The following is a 22261-nucleotide window of genomic DNA, read 5'->3' on the forward strand; positions in this document are numbered from 1 at the left end:
TTCTTCATTCTCCTTTACTCCAGGTGGTTGGGACCAATTGATGAATCTCAGATGGCCGCTCGCTAGCTTTTAAGACCCCAGATGCCACTCACCAAAGTAGGATGCAGAACATTTTCTTTATAAACTTTGTTATGCCAATTGACCTAGATGTCCCCTGAAAGCATGGTCCCCAGACCCCCCACCCCTGTACTCTGTCCCTTGAAGTGTTTGGCTGTATTCAGGAAACTTTTTAGCTTTGGTTTAGTCCCGTTGTGCTGACTTCCCCTGTAGCGCGTGCTGTCCTTCCCGTCACCTAAGATAATTCTTGTCTACTATCTAGTTAGTGAATAACCCTCACCCTCCCTCCCCACCCTCGTAACCATCAAAGAATGTTTTCTTCTAGGTTTAAACCTTTTCTTGAGTTCTTATAATAGTGGTCTTATACGATATTTGCCCTTCTGTGACTAAATTCACTTAGCATAATGCCCTCCAGATTCGTCCATGTTATAAGATGTTTCACGGCTTCATCACTGTTCTTTATCATTGCATAATCTTCCATTGTGTGAATATACCATAATTTGTTTATCCATTCATCCATTGATGGGCACCTAGGTTGTATCCATCTTTTTGTTATCGTGAACAGTGCTGCAGTGAACATGGGTGTGCATATATCTATTCGTGTGATGGCTCTTTACATAATTCCTTTCTTGAAACTGGTATCAGTGAAACATTTACTTCTGTGTACACGGAGGAATACAAGGTTCTTCAGTGTAACTTGTTTTTTTAATTGTCTAAAATTGAAAACTACCTAAAACCCAAAAAACAAACCAAAAAAAACCCCTAACCTGTTGCCATTGAGTTTATTCCAACTCTCAGTGACTCTACAGGACAGAGTAGAATTGTCCTGTAGGGTTTCCAAGGCTGTAATCTTCACGGAAGCAGACTGCCACATCTTTGTCCCACAGAACAGCTGATAGGTTCAAACTGTCAACCTTATGTTTAGTAGCCAAGTGCTTAACTACTGTGCCACCAGGGCTCCTTGTGGAAATTACCTAAATGCCCATTTTTAAAGGAGATATTAAATAAATTACAGCATATCCATGCTACCGAATACTAAGCAGGATTTTAAAAAATGAGATGAATTTTAAAAGTGTTTTACAGATTCCTTGGTTTCCATGAACACAGATAGAAAGATGTCTAAGACATACTATCGGGTCAATAACTTGCAAACCAATACAAATATGTAAAACCCACCAAACCGATAACATGGGTATGTTTTTGAAGTTGGAAGTTGAATTGGGAGGTGGAAGTTAAGACTCTTTAACATTATCTGTAATTCTTTAATATTTTTTTGGAGAATAATGTTAAATACTACTTATACAAACTTTAAAAGAAAGCAACGTTCTCACCTAGATGATTTTGCAGCTCCCTTGTTTGCCCATCTTCAGTTGGCGTAATGAGATCCCATATGAACCCTTTAATTTTCTCATCTCCTCGGTAGTGAACAAGGCAATATGCTAAAAGGGCTCGGCAAATTATCTCAACATCATGCTCATTCAGTTGCCTTTTAAAACGGCCATGAGAGAGAATCTCTCTCCATCGGCCCCACCTAGTTAAAAAAAAGATATACGTACATTAATATCAACTCGTTAAAAAGAAAAATGGTAACTCATGGATAAAGGCTCTAAAAACAGTTAAAAATATTTTGTCATTAATATGATTTGCCTAATGAAGCTTCCCCCGCACCCCCATGAGTAAAATGCAGAGCCACAGTACAGTAATTTCTAGTATATTTTATTCAATAGCATTCTCCGATTGGTATTACTGAATATGCAAATATGAGAACAACTAGGAGTTTGACTTTGAGGATACATTTATAATTTAAACTCTTGTGATATCCCATCATTCTGCTTTTAAAAATAAGTTAAACAGAAATTCAGGCTACTCTTAAGCAGACGTTATTAATCAGTAACAAAATAAAAATATACTAGAAAACAGTATAGGTTTTCTGTGACTTTATATATCAGACTACTTACAATAGACATTAAAAATATTTTACCCATAAACTAGCAGATTCTTCTCTACTCTAAAGCATTCAGTTCTTCCATAGCCATTGGAACGATCACACGGTCTCCGGAGTTTGGGCTTTTCATCTCCTTCACTTTCAGCTTCAGATAACTCAGCCAATTCATCTTTTGTGGCACTAAAGGGTCTTGTTTGCTTCCTAATTCTTGGAGTGTCAATAACCAAGCTGTTCTGTAAAATTTAACAGCTATTACATGAGGATTCTTTTATGATTTTGCTTATAACAATGTTTTATAATTTCACTTCTGAAGTTGTACAAATAAAGTAATTAAAGACAGTGGGAAAAAAAGAAATTATTTACAGTTCTGCCAATTTACCAAATCAACTGAAAAAAATGTGTATGCTTCTTTAAAAATCTTAGTACAATACATATGGAATTTTATAACTTTATAGTCTCAGGATAAATATCTGGTATTTTGCTTTATTATTAATTTAAAACTTACTGTAATGCTATAATAAACATTATTTAAAACTAAATTTAAGCATAATTGTCTTTAACTAATTCATTTATAATTTAATTTAGATTGTTTCCAAATTTTAAAATAAATGTTTGTGATATAAGTCTATTCTAAAGATAAGTCCCAAAGAAGGAAAATATCCAGGAATGGAAATATTGGTCAAAGGTCATGAATATTTTATAGATCTAGAAGCATGTAGTTTCAGTGCTTTCCAAAAGAGTTATATGCTAAAGAAAAATCGATTTTCTTCTATTTTTTATACTTTTGATTTAAATAAAGAAATTTTTAAAAATTTTATCACGAATTGGAGTTTACTTGGTATAGAGTATATTATAATAATAAGGTGTAGATCTAATGCTTCTCCTGATGCTAACCCAGTATCTTAATAATCATTTATTAAATAACCCTCCTTCTCTATTTCCCTATTAAAGTCTTATTTTTTCTGTTCTTATCATTCTGTTCTTTGTTCTTCATCTTTCATGATCATTACTTGTAGTTAGATTACAGCTTTCAGTATCATTACTTAAATTATACTGTTTCTTCATATTTTAATATATTTTGATATTTTAACATATAGTAAGTAATGCTGGCCTGTCTTTAATATATTTTTAGAAAATTCCTTACTATTTTTCACAATGCATAATTTAAAAAATGTAATTACACAAGTATTAAATAACTATATGTTTATTTATAAAATCCTTAACTTTTTAAGATAACCTACACGGCCCTATTGATTTGACCCTTGTCTATGGCCTCTGTCCTTACCTATGACAACTCTCAATTAACTCCCTATATCCCACCACAATATCTTCTGTCTGTTTCTGGAATACCCTAAGCTCATTTCCACTTGAAGACTTTTGGACTTGTCTCCTATGCCTGGAAAGCTTTTCTCCATGTCTTTGTATTTCTGGCTTCTGATCATTCAAGTCTCAGCACAAATGTCACCCCCAAGTGACATCCCTTGACCATTTTACCTAATGCTATGTCTGCTCCTACAGGTGTTTTCTATCCTCTCTGTTTTATTTTCTTCACCATCTAAAAGTATCATATATATTAATTTACTGCTTTTTATCTGTCTTCATCACCAGAATGTACGCTCTATAAAAGCAGGGATTTGTCTGTCTTGTTCATCACTTAGTCCTAATATAAGAATGGTCCTGGCGCATAGCGTGCTCTTGTTGGATCCACACACATAAATGTGTATTAGTGTGTGTATAACAAACATATACTTGTGAAAAAATCATAATTAAACATCATCCCATAAGTATTGTTCGGTATCTCCCTCTCTTGATTTTTAATTTAACTATATATCTACGTAACTCTTTCTAATTACTGCACTAGACAGCATAATATACTATCCCTCCAGTATAGAGGATTTAATTACTATCTAAGTTTTTGGTATAACAAATGATGCTGCAGTCAATATCATTGTACAACATTTATCAGGGGGAATTTCAGAAATATTTTGTCTAGTTATAAGAAAAAATTATTAACATTTTGATTTGGGTTGCTTTAAGTCTATGAGTTAAAATTTCTGTTTATAAACTTACTTTGTTAAAATGTTCAAAATATGTAGATTTTTCTTTCTCACTGACAAATCTCCCTCCCAATTTGGTATTTCACTTTATTGAAGTCCTACACATCTATCTTTAAATATATTCTTAAATTTTGTATATCTTTTTCCTGCTGAAGTAGATCTCCACTTGCACTGAACTTTCTTTTATTTTATATTTAGGAAGGCTAGAAAATATATTTATCTTCTATCCAATTAATTCACTAAACTCATTTATGAATTTTAAGTGTTTTACAGATTCCTGTGCCTTTGTAGACACATAAACCGTTTTCTAAAAAATGTTATTTTTAGAACTATCTTTTCAAATTTACTTGTTTCATAGGGAATTACATACATTTCTAAAATAAATTAACAATGATTCAAGATGGCAGTGATTTTATTCCTGCCAAATGTAAAGCTTTACATTTTTCAAGGCCATCTATCAAAAGAAGATCTGATACATCAATGCTTAATAGAACATTAATTTAATCGTTTAGCTGTTAGTTTGATGGTGAGTAAGGCTCACTGGATTCCTGTATAATTATTAGACAAGTGTCTTAGAAGGTGAATAGCTATACTATTATTATCACTTCCATGAATTCAGTTTTAGCTCCCCCACTTCCTTTTTTCTTTAGAACTAAGTAAGTATTAAAGGAAGCTTCTTAAAAATCCACTTTCTTGACTACCTTTTTTTTCTTTTGTATTTGCCTGGATCATCATTAATGGGATCTGACACTAAAACAGTGACACCAAGAAAACAAAGCAAAAGAGCAAAATATATATAACCCATGGTCTTGAAGATGTTTTTAAAAATTAAAAAAGCAACTCTATGACAGACCTCAAAAGTATTACACTGAAGCACTGCCTGATTTAATGTGTGATCACTCTACTACTCCAAAATGTATTTATACAAAAGTTATTTCACTGACTGCATAATTGAACATCTTTAAATATTACAATAATATTTCCAAAGCATACTCCCTAAGAGGTGATTTTTTTTTAGAGGAAGAGAAATACTTACTCTGCCACTGATGGCATCTATATCTATTTCTGCCTTTTTAGCCCATTTCTGCCAGAAGTTGGGATCATCTAAGGAAATATCTGTCCGGTTCCCAGAGGCCACAAAACTTGCCTGAAATAGTAATGCAATTTTCAAAATGTTTTCAAGCTTAGAGGGAAAAAAAAAATCTATTAAAGTGTATTTAAAAGACAATCTCCTCACACTGACTATGGATACAATCTGAATTCAGCATATATACATATATTCAATGGATATTTCAAGTGCAATGGTTTGAAACAAAGCACAGCATCTTTTTAAGGTAAACAGCTTAGTATCAACACAGGCTAGAATCATAGCAGCAGAGTTAAGTAAGTTATTACCGCTGGTTAACTCTTAAACTTTTGATAAGCAAGGATCAAATCTTCTTATTGGCCAGGAAACGACACAGGACAGATACATGCTTTCTAAAGACACCAGATGAATTATCGAGATATTAGGTTAAAATACGAATTTCAAAATATGCCTGTACTATACAGTTCTATTTTCTGGTATACTTGTATTTTATTTCCATCACATCTTTAGGTAGATACATCTCCTTAAGAAAATGCAGTATAGGATATGGTAAATGAAGAAAAATGAATCACTGTCTTTAAAACAAAAACAAGAAAAAAACAACACTTTTCTCCTTACCACAAAAACATTGCATAATTATAAAACTTTAAGAAAATATAGAGGAGCAAAAGAAGAAAATATACTTTATTTTTTAAAATATTGTAGAGATTATAAAATTTTTAGTTAGAAGAAACTTTAGATATTATAGTTGAAAACTATAATTTGTAGACTAATTATCATTAATTTCAACGTTAAGTCCCTAGAAATAGATATGCCAAGTCAAAGAAAAGTCGACGTGCTTTATATAAATGAAAGAAACAGTGAAAATACAAATGCTTTAAGAAAAAAAAGTTCCTGGAAAATGCATGCCAAATCTCATAACAATGAATGGATTATGGTTAAATAAAATGATTTTCGAAGAAGAATGTAATTGGTAAATGACTTTAAGATAACACCTAGTTATCTGAGACATAATCAAGAGATAAAAATCGTCATTAATTTTTTTTTTCTTAATGGGATTTAAAAATGCAGATAATTACACATTTAAAAAGATAATAAAACTATTAAAAGAAAACAAAGCATTTATGACATTCACAATAAATGAAAGTTTGAATACCAGATAATTGGTGATACTAAATGTGAAAAATAGTATTGTGGTTATGCTAAAAATGTTTTTAATTTCTAAAGATACATATGAAAATATTTATAGAAGATATGATGATATATAGATGCTATGATATCTGGGATTTGCGTCAAAATGATATGAAAGATGGGTGAGGTAATGATGAAAAAAGTTTAGCATGAGCTGACAAAGCTAGTTCCATTAAACTATTCTGTCTACATTTATATTTTATAAATTATAAAACTTCTAAAAAATGTATAAGAACAAAATTAAAATCCTACATTCTTCTTGCTGAACTTTAAGATTCTGGTCATGATATTGCATATCAAATAGTAAGTACATTCATTCCATCTAGCATTCTTCTGAGGGTGGGTTATTAAGAAATCTGTATACAGCTAGTATTTAAATATTATAAATGTTTAAAAATGTGAATTATACTAGTATAGTTACAAAATAGAAGAAGTAACAGGAATAAATGCTTTAATGAAATGAATTTAAATTCCTTTTTGGGGAGGGGGAGTTTGCTCTGAATAGCTTTAATACTACTGAACTACCTAGATATAGTGATTTTTAAATTTCTTTTAAATGGTGAGTGTGGTAAGTTGAATAATGGCCTCCAAAGATATCCAGGTCCTAATCCTTGGAACCTTGTGAATGTTAACCTCACATGGTAAAAGCGACTAAGAGACTTTTCACACATGAATAAACTAAGGACACTGAAATGGGGAGATTATTCTGGATTATCTGTGTGGGCCCTAAATGTAATCACAAGTGTCCTTATAAGAGGCAGAGGGAGATTGGACTACAGCAGAGGAAAAGGCCATGTGATGACAAAACCAGAGACTGGAGTAATATGCCCACAAGCCAAAGAATGCAGGCAGCTTTAGAAGCTAGAAGAGACTAGAAAGGGATTTTCCCTTGGAAACTCCAGGAACCAGTCCTGCCAACACCTTGATTTGAGCCAAGTAAGACTCAGTTGGGACTTCTGCCCTCTAGAACTGGAAAGAGAACAAACTTGTGCTGTTTTAAGTCACTAAATTTGTGGTGATTTATTACAGAGACAATAGGAAACTAACATAATAAGACACATATTATGATAAACCGCATATTATAAAAACTCATTGCTAACTTGAAGGATGAAAGTTTGATAAAATAAAAACTAGACAGTCATCATAATTTACCTAAAAATAAGTATATTTTGACAATTCGTCATGTTGGTATGAATGAGAAGCTATGAGGGACAGACACCTAACTACTAGGCCCAAGTAATTATTTTAGTATGAGGGGACTTCATCTTATTATTTAAGAAATGAATTTGTCATAACTGAGAGTATATAAAAGCCTTACTTTCAAATCTTTATCAATATAAACTCATCAATTTTTATGAACAGTAAAAAGTTCACCAAATTAAGTTCATAGGGTTTTATTTTATACTGTGGCTTCTATGATACATACCTCTCAAGATTTAACAATCTAGCAAACGAGCTTTACAAGAACTGGAGAACATTTAAAATGAAAAGTCATTAAATAGTAAAAAAAAAAAGGGAACTTGATATTTGAAATAATTTCTCTGCAACGAGCTAAACTTCATGATTAGCTTCTGTTACATTCGTTATAAGGGTAAATTTATTTTCCAACTAAAAACTTTCTAAAATTCTAAATAATTTAAGACACAATTGTTAATTGACATATAACCTATTATCAAGATGAATGACACAATTCTCCAGGATTGCGACAATGGATTAAAGCCTACAAAAATAAAATACCTGTTATGAAAAAGCACATCAAATACAGGTTTACTATTTTCAAATGTTAAATTCTAATATCCTAGCTCCTCCCAAAATCATCTTTCTTAAAATGTGGCCTTCCCTTTATTATTTTCAAGAGAAGCCTTTTAAATGGTGAAATCCATCTTCGTACAACAGAAAGTAGCAAATGTAGAAGGAGGAAAACGTAGAAAGGAAGCAAAGTAGAAAGGAGAAAAATCTCTATGAGTCCGTACAGGACACTGAAATTAAAAAACAAAACAAAACAAAACCTCTTCAGATTAATGCAAGATATAGATTTACCATTAAAAAAGGAATATAAAGTCGGTAAGTAAACTTTTAAAGTTTTCTCCAAACAGGGTAGATGTGTAGGATGAACACTTATTAATGCTTCCTCTCAAGACACAAATTTAATTTATTCCCCCAAATAAGATTTAAACGGTAACTGAAATAAGCAATTCATTCTTTTCTTTTAGTACTTTAAATTACTACAAGTTAATGTAAGATGACAACCTCCGACGTGATTATTTATGTTTTGCTCTGACTTTGGCATATATGTTCTTTGATTTCTAAATTTCTTTGATTTCATATCTACTTTGATTAATATTTAGAACTATTTCCAGTTATTACCCTTATTCCATTTCACTAGGATGTGAAGAGTACACATGAAATTTGATATCAGAGATCAGAAAAGACACAGCAAAAGAGTATGTTACCTATAGTTTTTGAATTAATTCAGTCTATTTGAACATTAAGTAGAACCTCTGAAAATAATTAGCAGGTTAAGAGACAGCTAAATTTTTTCAGTAGTGAAGATGTGAATATTGATGGCATATATATCAAATAGCACTCACTGTTACCTTGGCAAATGTTGACCCACGTCCTTCTGATTCAATTGTAATAGTTTTTGTACGACGTTGTAAAATCTGATCAATATCCTCTTCACAGAATTTAGAGCCTTCATCTTCTTCCTCCATAATAGCACCATATGCACCTCTCCGAAGCAGGTCTTCTATTTCTTTTTTAGAAAGCTGTTGAATCTGAAGAGAAAATAATTTTGGTAACAATCATTTTTTAAAAAGTTCATAAAATGAGAAAACATCCTAAAAAATGTCAAGGAACACAGAAGTAAAGTTTAAACAGCACTTGGGATTTGGGATGCAAATAAAAGAAAATTTTCTGAAAACAGTGAAATTGTTCACTCTTCTTTACCGAGTATCTTTAAAATAAGAATTATCCGTACACCTAAAATGGCTTCTTCAGTAAAACAAACCCTAAGAGGCCAGAAACCTATCTAGGTTTTTTTTTTACTAGGATTCAAATATTGTAGCAATAACAAGATAAAAGAATCCTGAGGAAAAAAATGCCAAAAAAATCATTTACAATAAGGAAAAGCCAATGCTAACAGACTGACACTAAAAAATAATTTAAAAACAATTTATGGAAATAATGCAGAAAATTACACAAATTTTATTTTCCTATGCCATAATGCATATGTCTTAAAAAGAGAGCAAAGAATTTCTATTTTTTAAACACATCTTTAGAATTCATAAGCATGGAGCTATACAGACAGGACAGGATTCAAAAGTGTTATGTAAGCACAGCTCTATTCTGAAAATGCCTCCTATCATAAAAGAATATTATTCAGTATTCAGTATCATGCAAAACTAAATGATACACTACCCAAGGTAAAATTAAATGTACAAAAAAACCCACATAAACTTCAAGTGAAAAAGAAAATATACATACACCACCAACACTACTTTCTCTTCCACTCATGCTCTGTAACACAGCCTTATCTAGACCCAGTTTCAGGCTGGCTCGGTCAAACATCTCTCTTTCATATGAGTTACGAGTTACTAGTCGGTAGACTTTAACTGCTTTGTTCTGACCAATTCTGTGGCAACGAGCTTGGGCCTATAAAAAAATGAAAAGTTATAGATTTTTATTTCACAAAAGTCATTTAATAGTAAACTATCCTGAAGGAATATAAAAGTATATAAGAATTTTTAGACACTCTTGCTTTGAACTAGCTTCAATAATTTTCTAGAAATTAAGGTAGGATTTCCTAGAACGAGAAAGGATTCCACAATTTGCAATAAGTTAAATTTTAAGCTTATATTTCAATGAGAGTATATCTTCACAAACAGGTTTTTAAAGGGGATGCTGTCAGTATAATTCTAGAAAGACCCATGAATTCTATCTATGAACAGATTTTTAGCTGATAGCAACTCAAGGTATGAAGACTTAAAATCCAACCCTTAAATTTTTTTTTTACTATACTGTCAATAATCTTTTCCATATATTTTAGTTAAGCTGGGCAATTCTGAGAGAAGGCAAATAAACAAACTAAAAAACCTAAGGCGAATAACTCTGGAGACCTAAATTTATTTAAACAGAGAAAGAACTAATTCTTCAATATTTAGAGATGTTGGAGATGGGGATGTCAGAGACTACATAAAAGCTACATATTATATCTTGAGTTCCCATTAAACTTAAAATTTGTATGATAAATCTTGACTTGAAATACTGTAAAGACTCGACAGGCATTCCCTAAATTCTTAACCATGCCTGTATTATCTTTATAAAGATTAAATCATGAATTGTGGTTTTTAAAATTTACAGATAGCATCACATTAATTCTATGCCCACTGTTGACATCTTTAGTCTATCCATATCTACTCTGTGCCCCTTGGAACTCAGAATCTTGAATGAACAATGCTCTAGGACTAGAGAAAGTATAAGAGACCAAAATTTTTGTAAGTCTATAACGACTTCCTGTTGTTAGGTGCTGTCGAGTTGGCTCTGACTCATAATGACCTTATATACAACAGCACAAAAATACTGCCCAGTCCTGCACCATCCTCGTAGTCATTGTTATGCCTACAGCCACTGTGCCAATCCATCTCATTGAGGGTCTTCCTCTTTCTCATCACCCTCTAACAAGCATGAGGTCCTTCTCCAGGGACTGGTCCCTCCTGATAACACGTTCAAAGTATGTGTGATGAAGTCTCACCATCCTTGCTTCTAAGAAGCATTCTGGCTATATTTCTTCCAAGATAGATTTGTTCATTCTTCTGGCAGTCCATGGTGTAGTCAATATTCTTTTGAATTATGATGTTGGCAAAAAAGAATATTGCCAACATCATAATTCAAAGGCATCGATTCTTCTTTGGTCCTCCTTATTCAGTGTATAGCTTTTACATGCACATGAGGTGATGGAAAATACCATGGCTTGGACCTGGTGCACCTTAGTCCTCAAAGTGACATTTTTGCTTTTTAACACTTTATAAGGGTCTTTATAAAGACTAGCAGTTGGAAAAACCAACTGAGAGAGAGGTGAGAGAGAAGTTGGAGGATTCAGTACAGTTTTTGCAGTTTCTCCTCAGGTTCTAACAATGTGATTTTATTTTAAACGAACTTTTAGAATATTACATCCCTGTGGTCATTTGTAAGCATAAAACATGCATTCCAAAGGTTTAACCTAGGAATTGGCAAACTAAGGCCTATGGGCTAAATCCAGCCTGCCAACTAAGAATGGTTTTTATATTTGAAGAATGGTCTTATATTTACATAAAAATGGTTTCTAAAAAAAGACTGTAAAAACAAAGATGTGTGACAGAGGCCATATGTGGCCCACAAATGCTAAAATATTTGTTGTCTGACCATCCGTAGAAAGAGTTTGTCCATGGTTTACTATTTTTAATTTTTATTGCACATTAGGTGAAAGTGTACAGAGAAAATTAGTTTTCCACTCGACAGTTTGTACATAAAGTGTTCCATTAACATTGGTTTCATTCCCCACAATGTGTCAGCACTCTCCCCATTTCTCTCCTAGGATCTGCGTTTCCTTTTGCACTGATCTGCTATCCCTTCCTGCCTTCTCATCTTTGCTTTTGGGCAAACGCCCCTTTTGATCTCATATAATTGGTTATTCTAAGGAGCAAGTTCCTCTCGGGTATTACTGTTTTATTTTACGGGCCTGACTAGGGTTTGGCTGAAAGGTGGTCTCCAGGAATGGCTTCAGTTCCAGAGCAGAAGGGTATCTTAGGGCCATAGTCTCTGTTAGACCAGTAAGTCTGATGTTTTTTGTGAATTTGATTTTTTGTTCTATAATTTTTCTCCTGCTCTGTCTGGGACCCAGTGTTGTGATCCCAGTCAGAGAAGTCAGTAGTGGTAGCTGGGCACCATCTAGTTCTTCTGGTCTTCAGGTTGTGTGGGCTGTGCTTCATGTGGTTCCATTAGTCCTTTGGACTAACTGCTCTCTTGAGTCTTTGGTTTTCTTCACTCTCCTTTGCTCCAGACAGTAAGAGACCAATAGATATATCTTAGATGGCCACTCCCAAGCTTTTAAGACCCCAGACACTACTCATCAAAGGAGGATACAGAATTTTATCTTTATGAACTATATTGTGTTAACTGACGTAGATGATCCCCAAGTTTATTATGGTCCTTTGCCTTCAAGCCTAGGAACTTCATCCTGTGAGGTGTTTGGTTATGTCTAAGAAGTTGCCCTGACTGTGGCCCTTGTGTGCGCTATTGTCTACATTAATATATAAACAACTCCTACAGCTATGTATGTAGAACTATCCACCACCAAACCTATATCTGCAGGTGGGTGTTAACCTATTAATTTTAGGTAAGCCTTTGAGATTTTGAACTAGATTACATATAGTTACACAAGTGAGCAGTTTAAAAATTTGTCTTTTATTACACCAGGTATATTCTCAGTAACAATTTACTATTGGTGTTATATCTATTTAAAATAGTGTAAATTATAGTACAACTATTATGAACAACTGTTTCTCTTAAAACTTTTTCTCTCACAGCCCTCCTAGATGCTCATCTTCTACAAACTTTTACCCTACCACTCTAATTAATATCCATCTGTCTATGAAGTCTAAGTAGTCTTAAATTATACACATGCCTTAATTTTCTACAGTATTTTGTAAAAAGGCATGCTATATTATACCTCTTGTCTATGCATACTATACATGTGACAATTAAGATGAAATTAGGAAAAGTAATTATTTTTGAGCAATTAATATTCTGAAAGTTTTACTTATTACAAGTAAGTTATTCTTAGAGGTTAAGCTTCTCAAAAATTCACATAATATACTTTAGTAAAATATTGTACTCAACTAGGTATACTCTGTATTTCAGCTATCTCATCTTTTTAAGAAGTCACAAAAATACGTTATAAATAAGTACATCTTATTATAGTTTATTGTCATTAAATTAAAATAATTTCACCTATTTTATTTGGCATACATATTTTTTAGGGAAGCATACATGTTAGGTTATTCAGATAAAGTTAAGAAGTAGATTACCATAAAGAGTTATATATGTATTTTTAAATTTTCTTAGTCAAAGAATTTATTTACCTGAAGATCATTTTGAGGATTCCAATCAGAATCAAAAATTATACATGTATCAGCTGCAGTTAAATTGATGCCTAATCCACCAGCTCGGGTACACAGAAGAAAAACAAATCGATCTGAATCAGGTTTACTAAATCGATCTATAGCAGCTTGTCGTAGATTCCCTCTGACTCTTCCATCAATTCGCTCATATAAATACCTATCAAATGAAAACACAATGAACTTAGATAGATGGATATAATGAAGATCACATGTAAAGTCGGCTTTTCTACATAATTACGTGTAGTATAAAATTAAGAAGCGATAGCTTCCCAACAGTTTCTATGATTTTATACTTCTTGGTGTTGGTGCTAAGGGGAAAATACAAAGTAACATAAGCATAAAAAAAATCTCTGCATTCCTGAATACAATAGTGAGCTGTTTCAGATGTACAGGTAAAATATCATTACAGTGAGTATCATTTTTGGTAGCTGGAATAACAAGAGCTCACATTTCCACCTCCTGAAACACAGTACTAATTTGTTGATCTCATTATAATAAACAGCACACAAGACTTTATATATAAGTACACAAATATTCTTCTCTATCCTTAATCCAGGTTACTCTCAGATGATATGCTTATATGTAAGTGGTATACATGTGACACTGGCCACATCTCTTCTGGTTCAAGACATTTCTTTCCATGTATGATTGGTCAGTTTCAGCAGGAGCTCCACTGATATCGCTAGTATCTGTGAAACAGGGGTGTGACTTCTAACAATGTTACTTGTAACAATAAACAAACTTGTTTTTTTTCCATGAAACTTATTATGGAAATTTACATGCACAAACAGCTTTATCTTTTCACAGAGTTCTCTGTGTGAAATCAAGAAAATTTTAAAATGGCTATTTTTAGAAATATTGCAAATTAATCTTCCTTCTACTCAAATGGTATAAAATTAAAAATAACATAGATTCTGAAATTAGGCTAAAAGGAGTGAAACACTAACACTAAAATGGAACTACAAATAATAATGAAAAATAAAATGAGCCACACAATCTCTAATAATAAAAACTGCTATAGACCTTTATGTATCTATACAGGTCAACATTCATTAACTAAAATCTTCAGTTTCCCTTTTGTATCAGTATGCTGACATTAGATTGGGCCATTAACACTCTAATAAAAGAAATTGTAACAATATTGTAACAGAATCGTATCCTATTTATTTAAATACTAATTAGTCCGTGTTTAAGACTATCTTGCTGTCATGTACACACAGACAACCATATTAAACAAATCAGAAAAGATAAAAGCACACGCAAATTTCATATAGTTTATGATAAAAGTCAAAGTGCAATGAGTTAAAGTTCTAATTGTAACAGTGAAATAGATCCAAAAAAGATCGTAAATCAGTTTTCAATTTTGAAGACAGTTAAAGTGACACAATTATCAGAAAGTTTACAAATCATGTAAAATGTACACTGATAAACCCATTTTCCTAGGTCAACAAAATACCCGGCAACTTGCAAAGTTTTCTTAATCACCCTCCTTAGCGCCCCCCCTACTATAGCAAGACACGTATATTAAAAAAACATATAACACATAATACTAAGCAATTTTTATTCATAGGTTTAAATGGCTTCTTATTATAAGTAAAGAGAAAGATGTGAGTAAAGCGAGGTTACAGAACCCTCACTGCTGTTGACTCATAGTGACCTTATAGAACAGAGTAGAACTGCTCCATAGGGTTTCCAAGGCTGAGATCTTTGTGGAGGCAGACTACCACATCTTTCTTCTATGGAGCGGCTGGTGGGTTCAAACCACCGACCTTTGGATTAGTAATTGAGCACTTAACTACTCTGCCACCAGGGCTTCTTGGTTACAAAACAGTGCTGCAAAAACCTTAACAACATATACTTAGCATAATTCATAATATAATTCAATGGATTATAGTATGCCTTACCTTTTATGTATAAGATAGTCCTCCAGGATGTCAAGGCACCGTACCATCTGAGAGAAGATGAGCACTTTATGACCTCCTGCTTTCATTTTGGGAAGCAACTTATCGATAAGGACCAATTTACCAGCAGACTGGATCATTGCTTGAAGATGAAAATCAGAAGCAGCTGGATTATATGTATCTCTAAATTCTCCAAGTATTTTCTCCTCAGCACCTGTCGAAGATAACACCAATACACAAATGCAGGCAACTCCTGACTGCTTTCTGTTTTATCCAGATTAGTGTTTCTCTGTGCTTCTGTAACATAATTTTCTGATGATAATTACACTACTTTTATTAGAATTATTCACATTTGTGACTAAATCCCTACTAACACCAGACTGTAATTCCACTGAGGCTAGGAAAATGTTCTAAGCATCTTCTAATAACCTCAGACACCTGTCATAACGCTTTCCATAAATTTATGTTCACTAAATATTTAATGAATGCTATTAAGAATTAAAGGAACTGTAGTCCTAACCCAGGTAAGTAAACACATTTATTCCTAAACAAATACCTAATATTTAAACACTAATCATAACAGTGATCATCACTCAGAGGTAATCATTGTTAATCTGGATGTGTCTATGGGCATCCAGTTGGCCATTAAAACAAGGAAACAAGAAAAAACTAAAGGAGAAGTCATGTTACAGATCCTTGATACATTATTTCATCCAGAGTCTAGACCAGCATTAAAGGGGCTCTCTGCCCTTCCTCAGCCTGTCCAGCTATAAATGAGTACCAAAAATGCAAGAAGAGACTTCAATTACTGGGGTAAGAAACACACTATCTTAGATAAAGTAAGTAAATCAGGAGTCTATTCCTAGGAATAAGTGAAAAGATCCAAACATCGTACAGAGAGAAAACCGGCAGAGAACAGAGAAGAGCTTAAGAAGTAATATTAAGAATTACTAAAGCACAAAAATTAAGAGACAGTAACTGGGGGTACCTAATGGGAAAGCAAACGAGGGGAAGAAACAAATCCAGAGGTCCACAAGGAGGATTAGATCAGAGAAGGAATAACCAGTTCAAATTAAACTGAACACAAATTCTGCTATTGTAAACTACTATGCTGACAGGGGACACTGCAATAAGGCAGCTCTCACCGCCTGTGGCTTTGAAATACCTGTAATCCCTCAGAAATCCACTGTTGGAGTTACAGTATCACTAGTTTTCCTTGTAACAGCCACTACAGCTTCAGCAGTAGTTTGTTTACTCATTATTATTTGTTAAAATAAAAGAGGGTATTTGTTTGTAATTCTTTCTAGCTACCTTTAATAAGGTATGGATGATTACAGCACTTCCTGAGCTCCATCATAGTATTAACCAAGTTAGGTACATTAGTTTGTCCTGCTCCTTTGGATAAAAATGAAAAGTTCTTCTCCAAAATAGCCCGGTAGTATTTCTTTTGAATGTTTGTAAGTTCTACTTCAATGATGGTTTCTTCCTTAGGTGCCAACTTCTTCTCCACATCTTCTTTCAATCGTCTCAGCATCATTGGTTTTAGGATAGCCTGAAGTTTCTGTACCTGCATAAAAAATGAGAAGAAGATATTTAACATAGGTGCATACACAATTACACATAAACAAATTAATTACAACGATAAGATACTAAAAAAAGCAGTAGGATACCTGTTCTTCTGTTTTCAGATCCCCAAATTCTTGCATAAATGTTGATTCAGAGGGAAACCTTAAGGGTTCAAGAAAATGAAGAAGACTGAATAGTTCTTCAACTGTATTTTGGAGGGGCGTGCCAGTCAAAAGCACCTTGTGTTCCTATATAAAACAAGAATAATTCACATTAAACACCAAAGTAATAAAATTATATAAAAGCTGATTTAGGTTCTCAAATGTTTAGTGTTTGAAAAGGAAGTATTTTTCGGACCATAATTTTCAAGAATCAACTCAAAAAACACCTCTACCTCAAAAACAAACATACCAGTAACCAAAAAATAAAAAGAACAAAAAACCAAACCCGTTGCCATTGAGTCAATTCCAACTCATAGCGACCCCATAAGACAGAGTAGGACTGCCCCATAAGGTTTCCAAGGAGCGGCTGGTAGATTTGAACTGCCGATCTTTTGGTAAGCAGCCGAGCTCTTAACCATTGTGCCACCAGGACTCCGTAGCAGTAACAGAAGGAAAAAAAAACACAGGAAATTTTTAATAGTTGGTGCTACAAATTATTATAAATTAAAATTTGATTACAATACATATTTGTATACCTATATCTTCATATATATGTAAATGCTAATAAGTAATATAGAAAGATACACACCAAACTGTAAATATGGATAAGAGAAGTTGACTCGGGGGAAGGCAGATGGAGAGGGAGTAAAACAGGGAACTTCAAATTTTTACTGTATATAATTTTGCATGAGTTATTTGTTCAAGTGCTCATGTACTAATTATGTGGTTTCATTAAAAATCAAAATATAAAATAAAATCTTTATTTGAAAGCAGCAAACATACAAACAAGAAGATGATTTTTAAAAACCCTGTTTATAAATTATAACCAGTAAGTTACCAAAAAAACTAAACCCGTTGCCGTCAAGTTGATTCTGACTTACAGTGACCCAGTAAGATAGAGTAGAGCCTCACAGGGTTTCCAAGGAGCAGCTGGTAGATTCGAACTACCAACCTTTTGGGTAGCTCTTAAACACTGTGCCACCAGGGCTCCTAATATATGTTAGGCATGTAGAATTGTGTAGGTACTTTATCTATCATAAATCATCTGAATAATATTATAACCTTGACATATAAATGGCCTTTTAATTAAGGAATTTATGGCATAAAATTTATGGTCTTATTTTCTTTTCAACAGTAGAGAGGTTTCTCTCCTTTTTTTAAATTCTAGAAATTAATTACTAAAGCATTTTGGAGAAAAGCTAAAAAAAATTTTAAGACATAAAAAACAGATATGATTTTTCCTTAGTAAGTAAAGCAAGAAATCTGATATTATTATAGGTAGTATTCAGATATATTTATATTCTAAAATAAAAAGTAAGTTTTTAGCATGAGCTCTATGACTCTCTGACATTTTACTATATAGCTAAGAAAGTGAATTAAGTCATTAATAATGGCATTAAATTACCTACCAGATTCATGAGTTTCAGACCTTCCAGGAGTTTACAATTTTTATTTTTTAACCTATGTGCTTCATCAATAATCACACATCGCCATTCAATTGCATTAAGTTCTCCACAGCCTCCAAGAATCATTTCAAAAGTAGTGATGATGGCTTGGAATCTGTAAGCTCCTCGAATGATACGCCCCTAGAAATTTATTATCAGATACAATAATTTGTCAGAATGTCTTAGTTAATTGCATTTTAAAATTCATGTCAAATAGCATAAAAGTGCATCTAGTAACATCTGCTATAACACATTTTCCACTGACATTTTAACATATGCATAGATACTCCATTAAATGAGGAGTTTATAATTAAAGCTGTATTAGATTGCTCTGTTTTCAAGAACGTTGTTAAAAATGATGCCAACACACTTACATAATTTATAACTGTATCCCAACAAGCCTTCCCTGGTAAAGTGTTTTCTATAATTTTTGAGAGTTATGTTAACAATTTTAGGTGAAGAAAGAAATGATCATTACAAAATCTGCTGAGATTTCAACATGAATGTTTATTAACTACGTACATACATTCAGACATATAATGGTCAATAAGTAGCTAATAGCAAAATCAGCCATCCAAATAATTTGTTCAGCAATTATTTATTGAATGTCTATGTGCCAGACCTCGTTCTAGTTCCTGGAGATACAGCAATAAACAATAGGGACAAAAATAATTACCCAAGTGGAACTCACACCCCAATGATTCTAATGCAGGACACAGTCATTAAGAAAACAAACAAACAAACAACAATAGTAAATTAGAAGATGATAAGGGCTGTGGAATAAAATAAAACAAAGATGTAGAATAGGTAGTATAGGGACAGAGGTAATCACTGCAATTTTATATAGGATGGTTGGGAGGACATTACTGAGAAGTGACATTTGAGCAAAGACCTAAAGATGAGGGAGAAAGCCAAGTTGATATCTAGAGAAGAAGGCATTAGTGGTAGAAGGAGCAAGTGTGAAGGCCCCAAGGTGGGAGTATCTTTGGCAGCATTCAAAGAATAGCAAAGAAGCCAGAGTAGCTGAAACAGAATGAGTGAGGAAGAGATGAGGCAGATTGTGCAGGGACTTGAAATCTGTTGTAAACACTGGCTCTTACTCTGAACAAGAAGCTACTGTAGGATTTTGAGACAAGAACTGTCATGACCTGACATATGTTTTAAAAGAGTCACTGTGGTTGCTGTGGTGAAAACAGTGTGATGGAGGCCAAGGACAGGATTATGGAGATCAGTTAAGAAGCTGTCATTATAATCCAAGCAAGAGATCATCATTGGAGGCCATGAGAAGTGTCAGTTCTGGATATATTTTGAAGGTAGAGCCAACAGAGTTTGCTAATGGATAGGTGTGGAGTGACATAAAGAGAGGATTCAAGTTTGACTCTAGGATTTTTAGCCAGAGCAACTGGAAATTGGTGTTGTTATTTACAAAAACGATAAAGTTCAGGATTCTGTTTCTGGACATGTTAAATTTGAGATGTCTATTAGATATCCAAGTGAAGTTGTCAGGCGTTTAGATATGACTCTGTTTAGAAAAGAGGTTAGTTAGTGATATAAATTTGGCACTTCCCAGCAGTATAGATGGTATTTAAAGCTGTGAGACAAGACAAAATCTCTGAGAGAATGAGTATAAATAGAAAAGAGTCTGAAGGCTGAGTCCTGGGTCACACCAAAGGTTAGAGACAGGGAAAATGATCAGCAACCAGTAAGGGGGCTTGAGAAGAAACAGGTAGTGATGAAGGAGAGCATGAAGTTCTAGAATCCAAGTGAAGAAAAGTGTTTAAATGGGCTTGAAAATTAAGACTGCCAGGAGTAAGAGAAAGAAAAGGTTAAGAAAGATCATGTATCCTGATTTAGATTAATTCAGATTAGCTCAATTACTGTATGTTTATGAAAAAAAGTGCGCCTTCTACATGTGTTTGCCAACAGTGCCCACCACCCCATACCCTGCGAGGTATTTTCGTAAGCATGTTATGCTAATTTTTTTACAGTAACATGTAAAGAAAAACTGGCATAGCAGCACTTACGAAAATACCTCAGAAGGGCGGAGGGGGGGTTGCGGCTGGCAAACAAATGTAGAAAGAAGGTGCACTTTTTTGCCTAAACATACCTAGACTAATTTTAGATTGTGTACACTTGCCACTAAGTGGCTATTAGGTTGAAAAATAACTCTACTAGAATATCATTAAAATAAGTATAAATCTATGTTATTTATTCAGTTCTAAAAAAAACTGGGATATGATACATTCAGCTAAATTGATACCATAGTGTTTTTTAAGAAGAGGGCTCTTCATGGATTGACCTATGTTTATTAATCCCCGTTTTTCTCTGTGATTTTGGGGAGACTATGTAACTTCTTTATGCCTCAGTCTCTTTTTTAAAATTGAGAGAGTACTAGCTATTTTACAAAGTTAGTATTGTAAAAATTAAGTGAAATAATACACGTAAGCTGTTTATTATAATGTATGGCACATGGTAACTACTCAATAAATGTTTATGGTATTAGTGTTAGCATCTTGGTTATTCGTCCAGGGCAATTTACAACCTTTTGGCATAATTTTCCAACGACCATTGATGTCAAGCTATTTAACAACAAAAAAAGCATCAGTTACATATTCAAATGATTTATATTGAAATATATTTGAAAATGCTAACTCTAAAAGTTATTTCTATAAAGTACAGATCTATTTATCTCATTACATGACACATCTTTATCTTTTGAAATTTATAACCTCTTCAGATAATGTTCTTCTAGAATCTTTAATATTTACCATAAAGTATAATATTTAATAAATACTATTCAGTTTATCACATATCAAGAATCTTCCAGCTTTTTGCTATTATATTTATATTCAACTCATGAGACATATATTAAAATAAATTGACCTTGTTAACAATCTCTTAAATTCTCAAGATTTTAGTTGTGCTATTACAAAAATGAGAAAGCTGAATTAAATTATTTTTATGATACCATACAGCTCTAAAAGTCTACAAACATATGATCAAGAATAATAAAACATTATGAAGAAAACTGGACTATAACCTAAGATGTCATATACTCCAAAGGAACAAAGATGGCAGTATTTGGTAGACAGAGAATAATTAAAGATTATATACAGCCTTAATTTCATAAAAATCTAATTGTTTCAACCATGAAAGTAGGTAGTAAAAATGAGGTTGGAAGAACAAAATCAGTTAATTCATCCATTTACAGCTTCAAATAGGTAGAAAATCAGTTATAATTGAAAGGCAAAATTAAGGCTACATACATTACTTTATTTCTACTTTCATCGCATCACATGACCTGATTATATGTTAAAATGATCCTTATAGAACAGAAGAATTAGTGAAAGGAAAAATAAATATTATTGAGGTAGAGTGGCAAGTGATAAACCTTTTCTAATTAAAAAGTATAATTTTGTGGGAATTGTGTTTTTTACTGATTTTTTTTTTCCTTCTTAATAAAGATCCCACTTAAGACTGTAACTTGGCACTTCATGCTTTCTAGCGTTAACTTACAGCTGGAAAATTCTTTCTTATGCTGTCGTCTCTTAATTTTATGATCTTTGTATTCAGGAGAAAAATAGGAAATCCCTTGAAGAATAAGAGGCCAAAGTAAAAGAAAAAATGTACCTTTAGGACACAGGGAAAGAGGAAAATCATCGAATCACTATTTAGAGTACTGAAATAACCA

At 33.0% G+C, this 22261-nt stretch overlaps 1 protein-coding gene across 13 annotated transcripts in view; it reads right to left on the bottom strand.

The window, feature by feature from the left end:
* The window catches only part of CHD9 (chromodomain helicase DNA binding protein 9), a 229204-nt gene that overhangs the window by 44012 nt on the left and 162931 nt on the right, over nt 1–22261 (bottom strand). For all 13 annotated transcript variants that reach the window (XM_023726910.1, XM_004371589.2, XM_004371587.3 and 10 more), the window contains 10 exons: nt 18535–18711; nt 17069–17212; nt 16710–16965; nt 15402–15612; nt 13459–13654; nt 9824–9991; nt 8935–9114; nt 5096–5206; nt 2039–2235; nt 1389–1588 (listed from right to left, as the gene is read on the bottom strand). In XM_023726910.1, coding sequence (XP_023582678.1) covers nt 1389–1588; nt 2039–2235; nt 5096–5206; nt 8935–9114; nt 9824–9991; nt 13459–13654; nt 15402–15612; nt 16710–16965; nt 17069–17212; nt 18535–18711 — 1840 coding nt within the window. The remainder of the gene's footprint in view (nt 1–1388; nt 1589–2038; nt 2236–5095; nt 5207–8934; nt 9115–9823; nt 9992–13458; nt 13655–15401; nt 15613–16709; nt 16966–17068; nt 17213–18534; nt 18712–22261) is intronic.

The sequence above is a fragment of the Trichechus manatus genome, unplaced genomic scaffold (assembly GCF_000243295.1).
Source record: "Trichechus manatus latirostris isolate Lorelei unplaced genomic scaffold, TriManLat1.0 scaffold00014, whole genome shotgun sequence".
In the NCBI taxonomy this organism is placed as follows: domain Eukaryota; kingdom Metazoa; phylum Chordata; class Mammalia; order Sirenia; family Trichechidae; genus Trichechus; species Trichechus manatus.